This window comes from Gastrolobium bilobum, unplaced genomic scaffold, assembly GCF_033153095.1.
Source record: "Gastrolobium bilobum isolate Gb01-03AN ecotype WA unplaced genomic scaffold, APGP_CSIRO_Gbil_v1 utg341, whole genome shotgun sequence".
In the NCBI taxonomy this organism is placed as follows: Eukaryota; Viridiplantae; Streptophyta; class Magnoliopsida; order Fabales; family Fabaceae; genus Gastrolobium; species Gastrolobium bilobum.
The window spans coordinates 21,423-42,490 of record NW_026899046.1 but is presented as its reverse complement, the minus strand read 5'-3'; the positions used below and the strand labels follow the sequence as shown (position 1 = coordinate 42,490).

General features: G+C 36.2%; 1 protein-coding gene and 1 pseudogene across 3 annotated transcripts; one reads left to right on the top strand and one right to left on the bottom strand.

Moving 5' to 3' along the window:
* Positions 1 to 1,392: 1,392 nt before the first annotated feature.
* Positions 1,393 to 14,369, bottom strand: LOC133286502 (F-box protein At4g00755-like). 3 transcript variants are annotated; one of them, XM_061483921.1, is made up of 6 exons: positions 14,225 to 14,369; positions 13,412 to 13,539; positions 11,494 to 11,913; positions 11,259 to 11,398; positions 9,278 to 9,396; positions 1,393 to 2,043 (listed from the first exon to the last, which is right to left on the bottom strand). In XM_061483921.1, the coding sequence occupies exons 1-6, from the start codon at positions 14,245 to 14,247 to the stop codon at positions 1,743 to 1,745; spliced, it is 1,131 nt and encodes a 376-aa protein (XP_061339905.1). In that variant the 5' UTR covers positions 14,248 to 14,369; the 3' UTR covers positions 1,393 to 1,742. The 3 variants fall into 3 exon arrangements, with proteins under 3 accessions (XP_061339905.1, XP_061339907.1, XP_061339906.1); XM_061483923.1 differs by having other exon boundaries at positions 1,394 to 2,043; positions 13,412 to 13,941; positions 14,225 to 14,364; XM_061483922.1 differs by having other exon boundaries at positions 1,394 to 2,043; positions 13,412 to 13,596; positions 14,225 to 14,359.
* A 411-nt stretch (positions 14,370 to 14,780) lies between these two features.
* On the top strand, positions 14,781 to 18,359 carry LOC133286496 (uncharacterized; annotated as a pseudogene).
* The last annotated feature ends 2,709 nt before the right edge of the window (positions 18,360 to 21,068 follow it).

Genomic DNA, 21,068 nt, shown 5'->3' with positions numbered 1-21,068 from the left:
TCGGGTAAGCATAATGACTGGTAATATTATATGGAAAAAAGTTTGATGGGAAAGATTAAAAACAGTTGTTTGGTAGACCGAAATATTATCGAAAAAATTGATTTAAGTTTACAAAATTTATGTTTGGTTGAAGTAAAATATTAATGGGATAATAAGTATAAATTACGAAAAAGAGCTTTTTTTTTAATTTTGAATATTAAAAAAGTTACACAACTTAATGAAAGATGACTGTTGTTGATCCTATTCCAAATTGTGGAGAAATATATTGTGAACTTGCACTCCCCAACCATCCGGGTCCAAGCTTCCTCCTATTACACCAACTGCTGATAAAGATAATTTTTGTGTTATGAAAATCGAACCGACCCGGCCGGGTCGACTCAGGAACTGGTAAACCGGTCATATAACCGGTCCGGTTGAAGCACGGACCTGCCATGCATCAAAATCGGTACGACCCGTTCCGACCCGGCCGGTTTTCATGAAAACCAGTGATCCGATCGGTTAACCGGTGACCCGGCCCGGTCCCCAAAAAAAAAATTCAAATTTTTTTTTCAAAAGAAATCATAATGAATATATTTGAATATTTTTTTGCTTATTGACTTACATAAGTTATGTACCTACAACACTAATATTATTTCAATTATGCACTATACAAAATTTTTTGATTTGGTTTATAGTTAGGGATGTCATTTTCTGAACCTAAAGTCTCGTATTACGATCATTATATTTTTATTTGATATTTATTGGATAATGATATGTGATTTATTATTTTTTATATTAAAATATTTGAAATTTTTATCATTTTTTTTTAGATATTTGAGTATATTTATAATTTTTTAATATAAATTATAAAATTGCATATAATTACCGGATCATGCGGTTGAATCAGTGACCCACTGGTTGAACTAGTGACTTAGTACCTCAACCGGGTCAATGACCGGACCAATTTTAATAACATTGGATAATTTTGCTAGACAGGGAGATAATTTTTTGCCACCAGAGCTCTGCTTAGATTGCATCCATGGTTACAAGGTATTGACCTGACATATTTTGTTCTTTCATGAGTTGCCAACGTTCATTTGTTAGATTGATATGCCTAATCCTGAAACTGGATGCAGTTAGGGCTTTGCCCTGAAGCAACAAGTCATTTGCAGAAATTGAAGGATAGTCTAATTTCAACAAGTGAGGAAAGAGACTCTACACAGGGTTATTTTCATCTGCCCAATTTTTCTTTTCCCGGCAATAAGCACTAACTTTAGAGAATATTAGTGTAATAAGCACTAACTTTAGAGAATATTAGTGTAATAACACCAAATATATATTTTTGGTAGAAATAGCTCCAAATATTAATTATTTAATTTTACGAGAAAAATTAAATAGGAATCACAATAGACATTCTCAAATTTACTTGCAGATATTGGTTTCAGAAATAACATTGACTAGCACAGAATTTGGTGTATCAAACTCTGTTTAATTCACAGTTAAGTGAATGATGTCAAGGTTTCGAGAAAGCTCAAGAACTAAGTTCCATGCTTAAGGGTTTAACAGACGTCTGGTACAACTAGATTTTAAAACGCAGAACAAGTAGATACTTGTCCCACTCCCAACACCATCAACAGAAAAAGCAAATACTTAAAATTTAAATCAGTTGCAAATGCAAAGAAAAGACTAAACTTAGTCAAGGGTAATCTTTATCCAAAGGGAAAACAGGAAATCCGGTTTTTCCACTTTATGCCAGCAAAAGATCAGAGGGCATATTCTACTTCAAAATCTTCATCTTCATATTCATCCTCATCCCAATCATCCTCCACAGCTTCTCCTAATGCTTGTGCACGCAATTCATTCGAAATCCGCCGGAATTCTATCTCTCCCGTCTGCATTTCATCATCATCATCATCATCATCATTATCAGTGGGAATTTCTGGATACTCATTTTCAGATGTCCCTAGGGGTTGACTCTTCAACACAAACAATCCAGAGGGATCCAGAACTTCAGCACGAAATTTAGGTGACAATGAGCGCCCCAGAACTTCAACATAAGAAACACTGCAATCACAGTTTTTTCTTCAAGTTAGGAACTTAACACAGCCATCTGCAGTATGATCTTCATGCAATAGGTAGGTATACTTCATCAAAAGAAAGTGAAATTGTAACAACCATATCTTCAAATATGTTTAAACTCATACCAAATGAAACAAAGGCAGGGTAAAATTGATAATAATGCCTGTAATTTTCCCGGTTTGTGCTTTTGAAGTTTTATAAGATTTTGGATAAAATTCATGTTATTATTCTTATAAAATTTGGAGGAGAAAACGCTCCACAATGAACTTTTATATTCCATGAATGCATCAAACAATCAACAAGATAAAACAGAATAAAGAAGACGCAAGAAAGGGTTGGAGAATAAAATCTTGGTATACAAATAAATATCTTCTGGTGAGAGGATAAGCATGCCTTGTATGGTTGCTTGAAGCAGCATTTTCACCAAAATAAATAAATAAAATCCTATTGTACCATCCACTCGAGTCTAGAATCTGTTGTTGAACTCTAGGTGACCAGATCAACACAACAAAGGACACATGAAGAATGTTGGAAAACTACAACAAGCATTATTCAGTCAACATACAATTAATTGAAAAGGCAAGCTACAAAGGTCGAACTTCTTTTAAGATAGGAAAAACTTAATTTTGTTAGCAATAACTAAAAAACATCTAGACTCCAGCTAGACAAATTATACCAAACATATTAGCGCAAGAAGAGGGGCAACAAATAACTTGAATTCATAGTGGATAGTACATTGTAACTCTCTCATGACGGGTGAAAATGGATCCCAGGGCCAGTTTGATGGATGCCTGTTCTGTTTACCTCATTCAGGTTGACTTATCCAGGCAACAGGTTGGTTTCGGCTTTTTGTTTTAGCATGTCCAGGTTTGCAGTATTTTACGCATTTACATGAATGGGGCCTAGGAGTGGTCACTAGACAGGTTGGGTTAATGGAAAACTATAGTCCAAACCGATTAAATGAGGGTCGGCTTTTTGGGAAAAAATTTACACAACCAAGCCAAACTATCCTTATCAAATCTGGGTTGGTTCGGGTTGGTCAACAGGTTGTATATATATTTAGTTTTCAGATCTTTCATTAAAACAATCAAAAAATAGGGAAAAAATTTTAAAAAAGGGGGGGAATGTTTGGGTCAGATTGGCTGGGTTTAAAGTTTGTTGACCAGAGAGACCTGACCCAAACCTATGGGGCTCTATTAAATTCTACTTGATTTAACCCGGTACCCTAACCTAACCAGGTTTTTTTACCTTCGGGTCAGATCTGGTAGGTTCACAGATCTACTAATGAGTCTCTATAGTGTTAAATGAGAAAAATGTATATTTTACTTCTTCCATTATGTAAAAATTTCCGGCTATTTAAAATTCATATCTGATGTGGATACTTGAAGATAGCTAAGTCCAAGTCTGAGTGAGGAAGAATAGAAAACTACCCTAAGCAAGTTCAGGTCCGAGTGAGGTAATCCTACTCAACTTGATTACATCTCCAAAGATAGGGCATAAAAATCCAAGGATCTAGAAGTTTATCATCATTTCCAAACTTGACAAAAGGACTAGCCTTAAAAACAAAGAGGCAATAGCTATGAATTCATTCAAACCACATAATTGCAAACACTTTTGGCCAATACTTAAGACTTCATGATGTGCCACATTATTTGTGCATTCAGAGAAACCAGAAGAGAGATGAAGAAGAAAGAGAGAGAGAGAGAAGAGAGAAAAGTGAAAAATATCTCATGTTTTCATTATGTGTAAATCAGCACACGTGACCCCCTTATAGTGCTAAGGGTAAGAGCCACGTCACTGGTTCTGTTGAACAGAATTGGTTAGTGTAACTAATTACACTTGGTGTATTACAAAAGTACCCTTATCAGATATTACAAATATATCCCTATGTATCTACTCTAATAGCCCCCCTCAAACTCAGGGTGGATGAAACAAAGAGTGATAGTCAACCACACTGAGCTTGTCACGCAGAACAGCAAAACGAGAGGCAGAGAGGCTTTTGGTGAGAGTGTCAGCAATCTGATCTATAGCAGGAACGTGACAGACACGAATGTCTTTAGCTAGAACCCTCTCACGAACAAAAAATAAGTCAAGTTCCATGTGCTTGGTACGAGCATGAAGAACAGGATTGTGGGACAGTGAAACTGTGCTTAGATTATCACAGAAAATCAGGGCAGTGGAGAACTGAATATGAAGTTCATGTAATAGAGACTTGAGCCAAAGAACCTCAGAAGTGGCAAGTGCAAGGCTACGGTATTCAGCCTCAGTGCTGGACCGTGCAATCAATGGTTGTTTCTTGGACCACCAAGAGACCAAGTTAGATCCAAAAAACACACAGGCACCTGATGTTGAACATCGATCATCTGGATCCCCTGCCCAATCAGCATCACAGAAGGCAGTGATAGAAAAGAGATGGCTGGGATGACAAGGTTGCAGCAACATCCCATGCTTGAGTGTACCCCGAAGGTACCTTAAAATGCGTTTGACAGCTGACCAGTGTTCTTCAAGAGGCTGAGACATAAACTGACAAGCTTTGTTCACTGCATAGCTAATTTCTGGCCGTGTGAGAGTTGCATACTGCAAAGCTCCAACAATGGAGCGATAAAATGAGGGGTCTGAGTAATAATTGGAACCATATTTGGACAACTTGCAGCCAGAAGGGAGGGGAGTAGAAATTCCTTTTGCTTCGGCCATATTGGCTTTGGTAAGCAGGTCTCTGATGTATTTGGACTGTGATAGAAAGAGGCCACCAGAAGCTGACTTCTTGACTTCAATACCAAGGAAAAAATCAAGATCTCCAAGATCTTTTAGAGCAAAAGCAGCATTCAGATTCTGAACTAAAGAGTGAAGCAAGCTAGCATCACTTCCAGTGATGATTATATCATCTACATAAACTAGAAGGAACACACAGTGATTGGACTTCCTATAGATAAAAAGGGAAGGATCACATTTGCTTGCCAAAAATCCAAGCTGAAACAGAGATGCCTTGAGTTTGTCAAACTAGGCCCTTGGTGCCTGCTTTAAACCATATAAAGCTTTATGTAACCTGCAAACAAGAGACTTATCAGAAAATTCAAAACCAGGGGGTTGTGTCATGTAGACTTCTTCCTCTAAAATGCCATTGAGAAAGGCATTATTGACATCCAATTGTCTTAGCTGCCAACCAAAAGAAATGGCAATAGTAAGAATGACCCGAATGGTAATGGGCTTCACAACTGGGGAGAATATCTCAGTGAAGTCAAAACCAGCTTGCTGGTGGAAGCCTTTAGCCACTAATCTGGCTTTGTACCTGCTGATAGAGCCATCTGGGTTCTCCTTAATCCGAAAGACCCATTTGCAGCCAATGGCCTTTCTGTTTTCGGGAAGGGGAACTAAGGTCTAGGTAGAATTAGCTTGAAGAGCATTGATTTCCGATTGCATAGCAGTAAGTCAATTGGGATTGACAAGAGCCTGTTTGAGTGAGGTAGGTTCAAGGGAAGTTAGTAGTATTTGAGGTAGTTGGGCAGACTTAGATCGAGTGAGGATAGTATGAGAAGAAGAACGAAGGGAACCAGAGGGTACATACTCCGAACCAGAACTGGTGCTAGAAGAAGAGAAAGGGCTAGAGTTAGCTGAAATTGGAGAGGATAAACTGATACCTGAACCAGAAGGTGATACATCACTGTTGGAATGTGAAGTGCTTGCTGCTTGGGAGGATGAGGATGAGGGATCAGCTAGACTGACTGAGGTTGAACCAGAAGAGGATACTGTCCTGGATGCTGGGAGAGGAGAGGTATACTGCTGTAGAGGAGAGTCACTTTGTTGACTAGAGATTGGTGTTTGGGAACAGGGTACAGAAGAAGGTACCAATGGAATTAAGTTGGAAATGGGTTGTGAGGTAGTACTGGCAGGAAGAGAGGATGTCACATGTGTCCAAGAGGTATATGGAAATTTTGTTTCATTAAAAAGGACATCCTTGGAAATGAACAGACGACCAGAGGAGTTGAGACATTTGTAGCCTTTGTGATTGGGAGAGTAGCCAAGAAATAAGCACTCACTGCTTCTAAAGTCCAACTTATGATTATTATATGGTCTTAAGAAGGGAAAACATGCACAGCCAAAGACTTTAAGACTCTTATAGTCACGGACAGATTTAAAAAGTTTAGTGAAAGGGACCTCAAAGTTCAATGATGCTGTAGGAAGGCAGTTGATAATGTGGACAGCTGAGATAAATGCATGATCCCAAAATTTGATGGGCAGAGATGCATGTGCAAGTAAGGTAAGACCAGTTTCTACTATGTGACGATGTTTCCTCTCAACCACTCCATTTTGATGGTGAGTGTGAGGACATGTAATTCTGTGAATGATACCATGTTTCAAAAGTTGATGAAAAGAACGAAATTCTCCTCCCCAGTCAGTTTGAAGAGCTTTTATAGAGAATTGAAAATGATTTGAAACAAGAGTTTGAAACTGAGAAAAAATAATTATAGCTTCAGATTTTTGTTTGAGAGGATAAATCCAAGTATACCTAGAGTGAGCATCTACAAAGGAGATATAGTATGCAAATCCCAAGGTTGATTTTACTGAGGCAGGACCCCATAAGTCACTGAAGACCAAATCAAAAGGTTTTTCATAGACTGAGGTTGAAGGAGGTGAATGCAATCGGTGAATTTTACCCATACAACGAGCTGAACAAAAATCAATGTCACTTTTATTTGGAATAGGGACATTACAAGACTTCAAAACAGAATTGAGAGCCTCGGTGTGAGGATGACCCAAACGACAATGCCATAAGGGGGCGTTTGGTTGAGTAAAATTTTTTGGAATAGTAGAGAAATGAGATAGATAGAGAAATGATTGGAAAGATAGATAAAGTGAGATAGGTAGAAAAATGTAAAAAAAAGTTGTTTGGTGGGGGAAAACTTTACTCTTTATGAAATCAACAGTGCAATAAAAGCCAGATAACCGGTTTTTCGAAAAATCCCACCTTCAAATTGGGTTTCTAAACAGTGCGGATATCTATGTTTCTCATAAACCCAATAGATGGGTTTTTGGTGAAAAACGTTGACAAATATGCCATAAAGAGTACACCACCTGTACATGTATGATGAGCCTACAACTTTCTGATGACCAGAAGCAACATTTATTGTACATGGGGAATTGACACTTGAAAAAGAAGGACTAGAACCTAAAGACTTATTACAAAGAGACACTGAATTGGAGACACAAGTCTGACTTGAGTCTGGAGCAAGATGTACTCCATTGAAACGATATAGACCATCTGATCCCAAGTCACCCTCCAGCAGCACTTCATGAGATTCCTGTGATTTGACACAGCAAGTAAAGGGGTGAAATTCAAAATAAACTCTATTGTCCCTGGCAAATTTACTCACACTGATAAGGTTTTTAGTGATGGAAGGTACAAGCAATAAGTTGTGAAGGTGCAAGTGAGTGTGTGGGTTAATAGGAGAGGGAAAAGAGGATAAACTAGTTGCATGAACTTTCAGACCTTGTCCATTTCCTATGTAAACCTGATCTGCACCTGTCAGCTGAGTACTTTGCAGGAGGTTTTGAGGATGAGACGTGACATGATGAGAAGCCCCTGAGTCTGGAAACCACTCAATGGCTTGAACACTTGGAGGAGTTGGCAATAAACCTTGCCCTTGTGAAGCAGTATTGCATTGTTGTGGAGGCATGTGTTGGTTCTGATTTGTAGTGAGGAGAACTTGAGGAGAATGTGGGGAAGGTCGAATATACTGGTGTGACTTTGAGAGTAGGACTGAGCAGCTGGAAAGTGTTGTGAAGCTGTAGATAGAGAGTGATCAGGTACAAAATTTTCATCAAAACGGTACCAACAGCTCTGGACACTGTGTCCAAACTTATAGCACAATTGACATTGCAGGTTGTTGCATCCATAGCTTCTGCCACTTCTGTTATAACGCATGAAAGATCTTCCTCTTCCTCTACCAGTGCCATAAGACCTCTGGTTTGGCAGACTGTGATCATGACTTTGTTGAATAGTACGAAGAGGAGCTCTGCTAGACGTGGAATCAGTTTTCTGATCAGTAGGTTGTGCCTGTACAACATTCACAGACATTGACTCTGCCAGAAGTGTCTCATTTTGCTTTGCAAGCATCATCTCATGAGACATTAATTCAACACGTAGATCATTGAGTGAATAGGGATTTTCACGAGCTCTAACAGCTGTAACAAAGGCGTTGAACTCTGCAGGAAGTCCAGCTAGGATTATTTCCGTTTGTTCTTCAGTAGAAATAGGACTTTTGATAGCCTTTAACTCATCACACAACGACTTGAAGCGTCTGAGATATTCTGCAATGGATCTACCACCTTTTTTGATAGTGCGAAGCTCAGATCTGAGTTGATGAGCTTTGGATCTCATCATTCCTTGAAAAAATTTGTGGATCTGATCCCATGCTTCATATGCATGACTCACTCCTAAGATCTCGTTTAGCATATCTTCAGAAATCGTCGACAGAAGCCACGAAAGAAGCATCTGATCTTGACGCAGCCACTCAGTGTACAGTGGATTTGTGACTCCAGTAGCACGATCTTCCTCTGACTGGTACTGAAGTGGAATTTTAGGGTTAACAAGGAAGTGTTGGAGTTGATGTGAGGTGATTACTGGCTCTACAACTTGATTCCATAAGAGAAAGTTGCTTTCGGTCAACTTAACAGAGATCGCATGGTTGAACAGTGACGGAGACGATGAGCGATTCTCCGTTGCTGCGTTTACTGTCGAACTCGTCGACTGAGAAGGTGACGCGGAAGACATGGTGAGAGAGTAGCTTGTATCAGGCCCTCGAAGAAAGCTCTGATACCATCAGAGAAACCAGAAGAGAGATGAAGAAAGAGAGAGAGAGAGAGAGAAGAGACAAAAGTGAAAAATATCTCATGTTTTCATTATGTGTAAATCAGCACACGTGACCCCCTTATAGTGCTAAGGGTAAGAGCCACGTCACTGGTTCTGTTGAACAGAATTGGTTAGTGTAACTAATTACACTTGGTGTATTACAAAAGTACCCTTATCAGATATTACAAAATATCCCTATGTATCTACTCTAATATGCATGAAGAAGATAAAAAATGCAATTTAAACCTAGCATTGCAAAAGGCATACTAGGAATTTAGGACACTAAGGCTACTCTGCCACTAAGTTTAAGAAAACCTCAACAATACACCAGTTTGCCAATGACGAAACAAATGGAGAGAACGAACGCACCAAATGTATAATAAGCCATCCATTTCTTGTCTCTGTACCCTTCCCAAAAGCTCAATCTGCAAGATACCACCAATACAAAGCACAGGTTCTGGAAGCCTAAACTTCTGCAGCCGGTTTTCCTGTTCATGAGGAATTGTTCTCAGAAATTTATCATGTAAAGCAGCTCGCGGTGATAAAACAAGAATGTGCAGAGTTACTCAAACAAGATTATTACAACATTGGAGCTAATTATTCTGTCATGCAGCTTTTATTTTATTTTCTCAGCAAAATCCAGTTAGGTCATTTTCAATTTACTTAGAATATTTATATTGAATCATACATAAACCCAGAATCAAACTAATAGAAGTGCCAAAGGATCCAACAAATAAATCAAGCTCAAAATAATTCATTCAATCCCTGTCACATGTATGAACACCTACAAACATATGAATGAACCAACAAAAGGGACTTATACTTGAAATACCGGGAAAATAATTGAATATTAGTATTCACTAATCCCAATGTACATTGGTCAATTATATAGACTACACCACATAAAAAGTTGTCTAAAATAAAATATGTGGGGCGGCTTCGACTAAAATACTATTACAAGGACTATTTACAACACTTACCAACTAACGCATTTCAGTTATAGCTGCCTGTTTTCTGTCAGTCAAATATTCCTTCTTATGTATGCCTTTTCTGTTTTTTATTTTTCTCCCATGAAGGGAGCCAATTGGTTTATATGCCGGGTTTTAAAGCTATACAAATCAGTGGATTTAATTTTAGTAGTAATATAATATTCACTTAGAAGATATGTTGAGAAATTATTTTATCTGACAGGTTACAGAAAAATACCCATCTATTTGTAAACCAATTGCATGTAAAAGTATACATTGTCTCTTTTAACCAACCCCCAACACCCAAAAAAACATAAAATTGAAAAAGTAAATTTAAAGATTACCAAGGTGCGATCCTACAACCTATGGAGGGGGAGGGATACAAGAACAGGGGTTTTTTCATGATGTAGGGGGGAGTCACATAGCAAGTCTTGCTGGAATTCAAACACCTTACCTGTTGAAACCTCAGCCTAATGACACGAGTACTTAAGTTACCATTAGGACAAAGCCCCAATCAGAGGTTTCACTTGTTAACACATTCTCCCTCCACATATGCTAAATTAAATGTACCCTGTTTGACCCAAATAACTGTCCAAATTACAATCCACTGCAACCAGTTAATAGCAAAAAATTTTGCTTGAAAATGAATGTCAAACTTTTGATGATTTATTCACTTCAATCATTTTTTGCCACTTGCAGATAAGTGAACTTTAGAGCCCTCAAGTCATTGACCCACTTTTGCAGCCTATCATGATTTTACAACTTGAAACTCTTCAATGACACGAATGATCCCCTTTCTTAACCAGGACTTAAAGCAATTTGAATTAAATGCAGGTCTTCCAGAAGGACAAGGTTTGGTTCAACAGGCAAAAAAATGGGGTCAATCAACAGTAGATACTCGACTTAGGAAGATTCACATCATTTTTAACAGGGGAAAACTGGGAGGAGGTAGCACATTGTTTTCTAATGGGGCAGCTTCTTATGATGTCATTTCGTGTGGTGGGGGAGGGGATAATTTATATGATGGTAATGAGATAACAATGTCTGACCAGATTTAACAATATAATTGTGGGTGCGCTAAACAACTGTGAAAACCTGATATTATTTACTTAAAAAATTAGGTCTTTCTGATACTCAAAATTAGCCTAAATTGGATTGAAGACTAATGTGAATATATTACAGAAGTTCACTGGTTATAGAAAGCAATTATTACAATTTAGGACAACCTTCACAATGCAGTTATACAGGAGAGTGAAGCACCCTTTAATAGCAAAGCGTTTCTAGTTTTTCATACCAAGCATCAGGAAATCAATGAAACAGAAATTATTTAATGGAAAACAAGTACAGAAACTAGCTAAGATATAAGAAGTCAAGCTACATACCTGAGTCATTGGAAATTCTGGTGAAGTGTAGGTCCATATAAACACTCCTTCAGCTGAAGGATCGAAAGGAGCTTTAGGATGACCCATTTTAAACCGAACAGATCTTGCTGAATATATAGGTGACCCCATCTGAAAGTGAGCTGGAAAGTTAAACCATAACATTGTTAGTAAAAAAATCATAAAATTATAAAATAAATGGGTCAAGCACATGGTTAATGAAAATTTCAAAGGGCACCTAGGAAAGGCTGGATATTGATGTCTGTAATAACACAAATTTTAGAGATCAACTCATAAGTTAATGTCTCAGGCACATCGGGATTATTTTGCCCACTACTGGACCAGTAGGAAAATCTACCACCAATGTTGTCTCCTTGCTCTAAAGTATTGTCAATGCTCTCCTGAGGAAAATTATCAGTGCTAGACGCACCAATTGTCTTAGCAATGCAATTCATAGAAACAGTTGACATGAAAGCTCTAGCTAAATAAGAATAGACTCTATGCTCTCTCTCTCGAGCTATCCATTCTGTAGAATAACTAGTTCCAACCCCTGCACGTTCCTCTTGTCCAAGTCCATTCAGTTCAGCAACACAAACAGCTCTTGACAATTGAGGAAATATTCTCAAGCACAGCTGCCTAAAAAGACCATTTGTAATCACTGCAAATCATAATACTAGTTAATCATTGCAAATATATATTTTTCAATTGAAATTTCTCTATTGAGAATGAGAACTGCAGTTTCAATGGCATTGCCCACTAGTAATGAAAACCAAAGAAAAAACTTTAGTTTTTCATAAGACAGGAAAATTTTTTTGAAAGGAGACAAGCTAAACAAACAAAAAAAATGCAGAAAGAACAAGAAAATAAGATCAATATAATTCACCTACCAATCCCAATGCATATACAACAAGGATCACCACAAAAGCTACACCAAAGAGGAGCCCATAAACAATACTATCCCATATCAAGTGGAAAGAGACATTTCTCCGCAAAAAAATTCCCATTATTGTGTTCCAAACAAATACACTAAATGATATGCAAACACAATGTTTTGAAGTCCTACTTAATACATTTTTTTTTTGAATTAGACATAGTAGATTATATTGGTGTACTTAGCCGATATAGTAGATTTCAGTAAGAACTGATCAGTAACCAAGATTTATATTTATTCTTGCCTTAACAGTTGCCTTATGACTGAGTTAGTCTCCAAAACTGCCTCCAAAATTTTAGTCTAACAGTCACAGATGTACTCAATTTCGTTTTGGTCATTATGTTTGTGAAATCAACATGTCAATAACGTCAACTGCCCGAAATGAAAGTGATTACATGTGTGAGGGACAAAAACAAAAAGTGAGTGCATCTGAGCGAAAAAAATGAAAGTGAGTGCATCTCTGAGGGACCAAAACAGTGCTTTACTTGACATTTTAATAAAGTAGTTAAAACAAAGATAGATTCTGATAAGAACTTGAGACTCACTGCGATAAGTATGTATTCTTGTCATAATGAATGTTTAATGCTTGAAGTAAGTCTTTTTTCCAGTTCAAATTCAATTGTGTTCGTGCTAACACAAAATTCCCTTGTTTTTTCAAATGAAGCACTACTTTTAACAAAGACGAGTATTTAAACAGAAAACTGTTTGTATAACTACAGATAGACTTCTCTTTTAAGAATCTCTACTAATGACTTATAAATGGGGTAATGAGTTAGTTGCAGTTTAATATAAAACTTTGGCAATAGTAATATAATCTTGACAATAAAGAGGAAGTCTGTACACATACAAGGGCTGGGTTGGCTGATACAGCACGAAAGTAGCATCTACTCATCTCTAACACATCGCTCCACACAGCACTTGCAAATTACATCTTTAAAGTACGTGCAAATAAATTGTGCGCAAAGGTTAAGAAACAAATTTCAAGCATAATCCTAACTGAATGTAACCTCAAAATTGTAAAGGTATGATAAGTATGTGGCTGGATATTTACAAAACAAATAAAACAGAACAGAGAACATAATTCTAAAAGGACCAACAGATCATATGTGAAACGTAATGTAAAATGTATCCCACCAAGAAACTAAAATGGAACTTCTAATGAAATTGAGGAAATAGTTTAGAAAAATAAAAAATGTACACTTTGAACTAATATAATATAACTCACCATAGTGTCTCCAAGATCGTGAGACACAACTGACACGAACAAGGTCAGCAGGATCATCCAGACACTTGAGTATCTTGAGAGATGTGTCGTAATCAAGGCGACTGAGGAAATCCATGCAAGATTCCATCCTGGACAAGACAGTTGATGAATAAACAACACTAGGTTATCTTCTAAAACCTGAAAAACTGAATTGGCACATAAGAAAATTTGCAACAGTTAGCATTATTAACTTCAAAGTTTATATTTGAAACAAAAAAAAAAAGAGTCTTATTGCAAAACTGCTTTTGGGGTCAAATTGGTTTCTGCTCAATGAATGCTTGCTACTAAAATTGAAATAAAAATCCATATCTCAAAAAATGGGATATTTTTACTCTCCTTATTTCCTGAGACATATAACATAGTAACGAGGGTACAGAAATTGAAAAAATTTCCGCCACTCAGGTTAATCAAATCATGAGAAAAAAAAATGATTAAATAGATAGCAAGGGTGCTAAAGCCAATTGCTTTAAGGGGTGGAACCATGATCAACCCTGTAAATAACCAAACAAATACAAAAAAATTTACATTAAAATCAAAGAAATTGAGTAATGGGTCATGAAATTCAGGCATTTGGGGGTGAAAAAAATTGAAAAAAGAAAGAAAGAGAGAGAGAGAGAGAGAGAGAGAGAGAGAGAGAGAGAGAGAGAGAGAGAAGGGAGAAGAGAAAAGGAATTCAGAGGGGAAATTTCTCAAGAAAATAAGAAAATCGAGGACAGAGAGTAAGACGGTGTTGTGTGTACAACGGAAAGCGCGAAGAATATCGAAAATTTTCACCTTTGATGAGTAGAAGAAGACATGTCCGTGGCAAAAGCGAAACCCTAGAAGTGGAAGGGAGAAAATTGAATAGAGATATAGATTGACAACTTTGTGGGTACGAAGAGAGAAAGAGGAATGGCGTAAAACTTCACGAAACAGAAACTTTTTCCTAATTACTCATTATTCAAATGAAACAAAATATTTATAAAAAAAATAAAATAAAATAAGATTTCACTCTCTCTCCACATATTTAATTAGTTTTTTTTTTCTTTCTAAAAACAACTATAACAAAAATATCAATTTGAGATTTATATTGCACACATGATCATGTGATATTGTTTCATATGGTGCTATGCACATGTATAGATGACATTAAAAATAGGAAAATATAACATCGTCATATTTTCCACCCCCTATTTTTGTTACATGGGATTATTAGGCTTTGAAGATGTGTTTGTGTTTGGCAATGCTCGTTCACTTGACATCCCTTTGCGTCCAATAAGAAGAAAAGGTTCCCTTCTTTTTGGGTCGTAGTAAGAAGAAAGGGTGATATCGTCCTAATAAGGAAGGATGGATGGCAATAGGAAAGAAGATTAAGGTTAAAATAAAGGGTGAATGGTGAATTATATTTAATGATCCAATCCATCAAATTTTTGGCAGCTTAAACGAACTAACTCGACTTCTCAAACCTATTTTGCCACCTTATTATATGTCTTCAATACACACACACACAAAAAAAAGTAGTGACTAGCGCATTAAATCTAGAGAAGAGCATGTACCAGTTATTTGCACCTCCATATTTCTTGAGAAAGAAAAGAAAAAGAAATAAAGAATTGGGAAAGAATGGGATGTGAGGCGTAACTCTGAGATGCAAGTAATGATACCTTGAATGATGAGAGTGTTGAACGTTATAAGGGTAGAGTAGTCGGGAGTTAAATGTTTTGCAGTTACATACCTTTGAGCCACAATGGTTTATGCCTTAAATTATAGGAGCATATAACGTTATAAGGGATAAGTGGATAACAACCCTGAGTCAAGTTGTAGCCCAATATTTAAATAATAATAAGTGTTCGATATTTGTCATTTTAAATGACATAAGTTATGTCATTTGAAGAGAGAGATAGACACGAAAAATGAAAATCACGAGAGAGAGAAAGTGAGTTGTTTTTTATAATTTAAATTTCTTTAAAAAAATTATTTTATATCTATCTCTCTTAAAATGACATAATCTTATCATTATAATGCAAAGCTTCTTTTAAAGTATCAAGCTCATATTAACGTTGAATATACTTGTCAGAGTAGTGCCATCAAATATCTTTTTAAATATATTCATAAGGGAAACGATCGAGTTACAGCTGCCATACATCATTCAAATTCAACTCATCATGGAACTCGCACAAATGATGAAATTAAAATGTTTTATGATTGCAAGTACATTTATTCACGTCCAGTGTCTTTTGTTGTCGAGCTAACTTTGTAAAATTTTATCTGTTTATTTCAGTTCATTGCTTTTTAAACAATAGGTATGTCTCTGCATGTGAAGCGGCATGGCGTATTTTTGGATTCGACATTCATTACAGATACCCTCCTGTTCAAAGATTGCCTTTCCACCTGCCCAATCAAAAGAGCATTGTTTTCAATGATAGTGCTTCAATCTCTGATGTAAAGACAATGGCTGAGTCTAGAAGAACAATTTTCGAATCTTGGATGGAAGCAAATAAAAAATTTCCAGAAGGGAGAGATCTTACTTATGCAGAGTATCCAACTCATTTTGTTTACTTAGAAGACGCCCAAGAATGGCGTCCGAGAAAAAAAGGATTTTCAATTGGAAAAATTAATCGTTTCTCATCAAATAATGGAGAAGATTTCTATCTTCGGATCCTGCTTACTTATCAAAAGGGTTGTACAAGTTATGAAGATTTGAGAACAATCAATGGCGTGCTTTTTCCGTCATTCAAGGATGCATGTTATTCTTTGGGACTGCTGGATGATGACAATGAGTACATTGATGCAATTAAGGAGGCAAGTTTCTGGGCGTCTGCTTATTATCTTCGAAATCTTTTTGCTCTATTGTTATTAAGTAACTCAATGACGAAACCTGAAAATGTTTGGGATAAATGTTGGAATTATCTGTCCGACGATGTTCTTTATAGGCATAGGAAAAACATCGGACGTCAAGGTACGTGTTGTTTATTATTATTATTATTTGGTATTATATTTTAATTTATCTATTCGTGTTATCTTTCTCATTGTTGATTTGTTTTTTTTTTTTGTAAATGATTTTATTTTCTAATGTCAGTGCCTGTCATGAAATAAATCAGAAGTGCGCAATTGTAAATTGTGACCGTACAGTCAAAAATCCGAAATATATTAACAATGATTTTTAAGTTGGATGGTTTTTTTGTAGAGAATTGGAACATCATTTCGTCTTTCCATGTTATCTATCTGTTTGTTATTTTTTCTTTCTAACTCTGTAATGTGTGTTATCAGATGCGGTACTTGATGAAGAGTCTATAAAAAATACAACACTTGCTGAAATTGATAAGGTACTGCAAAGCAATGGAAGGTGTCTCTCTGATTATCCAACAATGCCCCGCGTAATCAGTGAATCTTTGTTTGATATGCCAAATAGATTGGTTCTGGATGAATTATCATATGATAGATCTTCTTTGATGGAAGAGCATAAAAGACTTAATAGTTCTCTTAATGATGAGCAGAGAGTTGTTTATGACAAGATCATTTCAGCTGTTTTAGCAGGTAAAGGGGGATTTTTTTCCTTTATGGATATGGTGGTACAGGAAAAACATTCATCTGGAATACTCTTTCAGCTTTCGTTAGATCAAAAGGGGAAATCGTGCTAAATGTTGCTTCCAGCGGAATTGCTTCCCTTTTGCTTCCTGGAGGACGAACAGCTCATTCTAGATTTCGTATTCCAATTCAGATCACTGAAGATTCAACCTGTAATATCAGGCAAAATTCTACTCTTTCTGAGTTGCTGTCAAAAACAAAATTAATCATTTGGGACGAAGCCCCAATGGTACACAGATTTTGCTTTGAGGCTTTGGACAGAACACTAAGGGATATTCTGAGATTTTCTGATACCGATTGTTTTGATAAGCCATTTGATGGAAAGGTAGTTGTTCTGGGAGGTGACTTTCGACAGATATTGCCAGTTATTCCTCATGGCAGCAGACAGGACATAGTCCATGCAACCATCAATTCTTCATATCTTTGGACGCATTGTCATTTACTAAATTTGACCAAGAACATGCGTCTTAATTCTGGAGGTGCCGTTCATAATTTAGTGGAAATAAAAAATTTCTCTGATTGGCTTCTTAAAGTAGGGGATGGTGACATTGGAGATAGTGTTGATGGAGAATCTCTCATAGCAATTCAACCTGAATTATTGATTGGGGAATCTGAAGATCCACTCTCGGATATGGTTGATTTTGTGTACCCGAATATCTTGGATCATATGTTAGATCCTGCTTTCTTTAAAGAACGTGCAATTTTAACTCCCAGATTGGCAGATGTTTCCATCTTAAACGAGCGCCTCATGTCTTTGATTCCGGGAGAGGAAAAAACATATTTGAGTTCGGATAATGTGCTGAAGCAGGATGCTAATTCTCAACTTGAGGACAACAAATTCTCACCTGATATTTTAAATACCTTCTCATGCTCAGGTCTTCCTGAACATAAATTAACTCTTAAGGTTAATGTGCCAGTTATGCTGTTGAGAAATATTGATCAATCAAGAGGTTTGTGCAATGGCACAAGATTGCTCATTTCATGATTGGGTAGTCATGTTGTTGAGGCAACTGTTCTTACAGGAAGCAATATAGGTGAGAGTGCTTTGATCCCTAGAATGACGATGAGCCCATCCAATCATACATTTCCTGTATATTTCCAAAGAAGACAATTCCCTTTGACTGTTTCATTTGCCATGACTATCAACAAGAGTCAAGGACAATCTCTTTCTCATGTTGGCATTTATCTCCCTAGACCTGTCTTCACTCATGGACAATTATATGTGGCACTATCTAGAGTAAAGAGTAAACAGGGATTGAAGATATTGATACTTGATGATAATGGTTGTGTTACAGAGAACACCTTTAACATTGTCTACAAGGAAGTATTTCAGAAATTGGTGTAGTTCTTTTTGTCCACTGTAAGATTATATTTCTTTTATTCTATTTCTTTTGCATCTTAAAATATAAGTGTTATGTGTTTAATGACCAATCTGGGATCTGTAATGCGATCTCTAATTTTTTTTATTCCTTGCTTGCTATATTAATTTGTAATTTCTCTTCTCAAATAGTGTTCATCCAATATAATTTATGGTTGTTTTGTTTTTGGTTTTTGTAGGTTGTTGGACGTGTTCTTTTGCCCGAGGAATGCAAGATAGAAAAAAAAACAGCGAAAATTTATTGGTCGCACTGGCTGTATTCCTTGTCCTGGATTCTGTAGCATTTTTGACTTCATTCAATAAGATGGCAAGTTGTTATTTTCAAAGTTCTGTGTGAATGCTGTAGTTTTTTCAAGTACAAAACAACCACGATAATTTTTTTCTATTTCAGATATGTCTCAAGTAACAGGTATTTTTTTGTGTGTTTTTTGTTTCTTTTCAAAGTTTTTGTGTATTTTTTCATACATCTCCAGCATATTATAATTCAGAGCTTTACGCTAAGATGAAGGTGTTGATTTACAAACAGCGATGATTAACCAACGACGGGCGACAACAATTTTATTCTTTTTTCCCCGGGCATCGCACGGGTAATTCACTAATATCATTTAAAATGACAAACACTTTTTCTTAATAATAATAATAATAGTGTACCTCGAAAGGTCAACCCACCTCAATATAAATTCAACTCATTTTAACCCATCTTTATGGGGCGGGTTGTGTAAGGTTGACAAGTTTTTGATTCATATTCATCTATAAATATATTTTAGGGAAATAATACTCTCATGTCACATGAGATACTCTCATTTTCCTACACAAATTCGTTTTCCGTGCCAAATAATTTTTCTTTTCTTTTTTAATATAAAATATGGGACTCACATTTAACTTCTCTCTACTTTTTTTCTCTCCTACAATCCTACAACATAAGAAAAGTTAAACCCTATTTTTATATAGATCAAAACCCAACCTTGATGCAAATCAAAATATATATTATTTTAAAATGAGTCACCAAAACTCTTAAAATTTCATATCTTACAATCTCGTTTGAAGTTTATCGCCCAGGAGTAATGGAGGCACAACTTCCCTATAATAATACTTGGAGGGTGTTTGGTACCCAGATTCTTTTTGGATTCCTTAGGAAGCTGGCTCTGGAGAATTGGAAGTCTATGTTTGGTAGCCAAAATAGCAGCTTTTTTCCGAAAACAATGTTGCCTGTTATTTTCAGTTCATGTGTAAAAAATAAGACGGAGCACATGTAAATAACTCCATCGAATACATGGCTTATTGATTTGCCCGGGAAGTAACAAAAGGACTAAAATATTGTAGACGATAATAACCATGCTTTTTGGTGTATTATCTGTAAGCAAATTGACTTTGTCAAATGAAATGGTCCGTCGTTCTGCAAGGTCAAAATTTTGCTATTTCTAGCTATAAAAAGAATAAGACTTTAACAATTCCAGAGAGAAAAAGAAAAGAAATTTGATGTGTTTGCAACAAATGGTTGCTTCTTCATCTATAAAATGAGTAGAAGAAGAAACCGAGACAAGAAAACAGAAATATAAAGATAGAGAGACAAGAAATTGAAGGAACAAATATCAAAGGTGAGGTTATTTTCGTAAAATAACCTCACATTCCCACTAATATTTCACAATCAACCAAACATACACCCGGTAAAATAAATCTCAAAATTCCGTGAAAATTCGATCATACCGAACAACTTTTTAGTAATATTTCAGCAAAATATATTTTCAATTATATTCCAGTAATCTATTGTTCCCAGATAAATAAAAATTTATCTTCTACCAAACGCTCCCTTAGAGAAAAGTTCACCAATACCCCTGTGGTTTGCTTCAGAATCACATGCTCCTGTGATTTTTTTTTAGCACATATGCCTCTGTGCTTTGTAAAAAATAAAAAACCACATGGGCATATGTGATAAAAAATACCCTCTTGCAAATCACATGGGCATATTTGATAGAAAAAAACCCACAGAGGTGATTTTGAAGCAAATCACATGGGTATTGGTGAACTTTTTCCCTGATACTTATTATTTTCCTTCCAAAATCTTCATAGAGAGATTTGAAAAGCTGAAAACCCATGAATTTTTTCACAAAATTTTCAATAGAATCCCACATAGAAAAATGCCCAAGATTCTTTGAAAAAAAATCCATAGTTGAATAGAAAATGAAAAAAAAAAACACTTTGGATTTGGGAAATAAAGAAGCCCGAAATGGAGAAATTTGGAAGTATTAGCACTAGTTTTAGGATGAGTTCTACAAAAGAATCAAGAAAAAAATTGGTTTTATGCAACAGAGAAGTATAATGAAGCATACAGACTAAAACTTGAATGCCAACATCATGTACCCAGTCTCTTACACTGGCATCCTCCTTGAGAGAGAATAGAAAAAGAATTAAAAAAAATAAATAGGGAAAGAGAGGTATGTGAGGCAACTAGGATTAGATACCTCTCAGTTGCAAGCATTGATACCTTGAATGATGGGAGCGTAGAACGTTACAACTTACAAGGGTAAAGTTGTGAGTTAAATGTTAAGCAGTTACATACCTCTGAGCCGCAAGAATATATGCCTTAAATTATTGGGGCGTAGAATGTTATAAGAGTTAGCAATCGAATGTTAACTTCTAGGGCAATAATAAGAATAATAATAATAATAATAATTT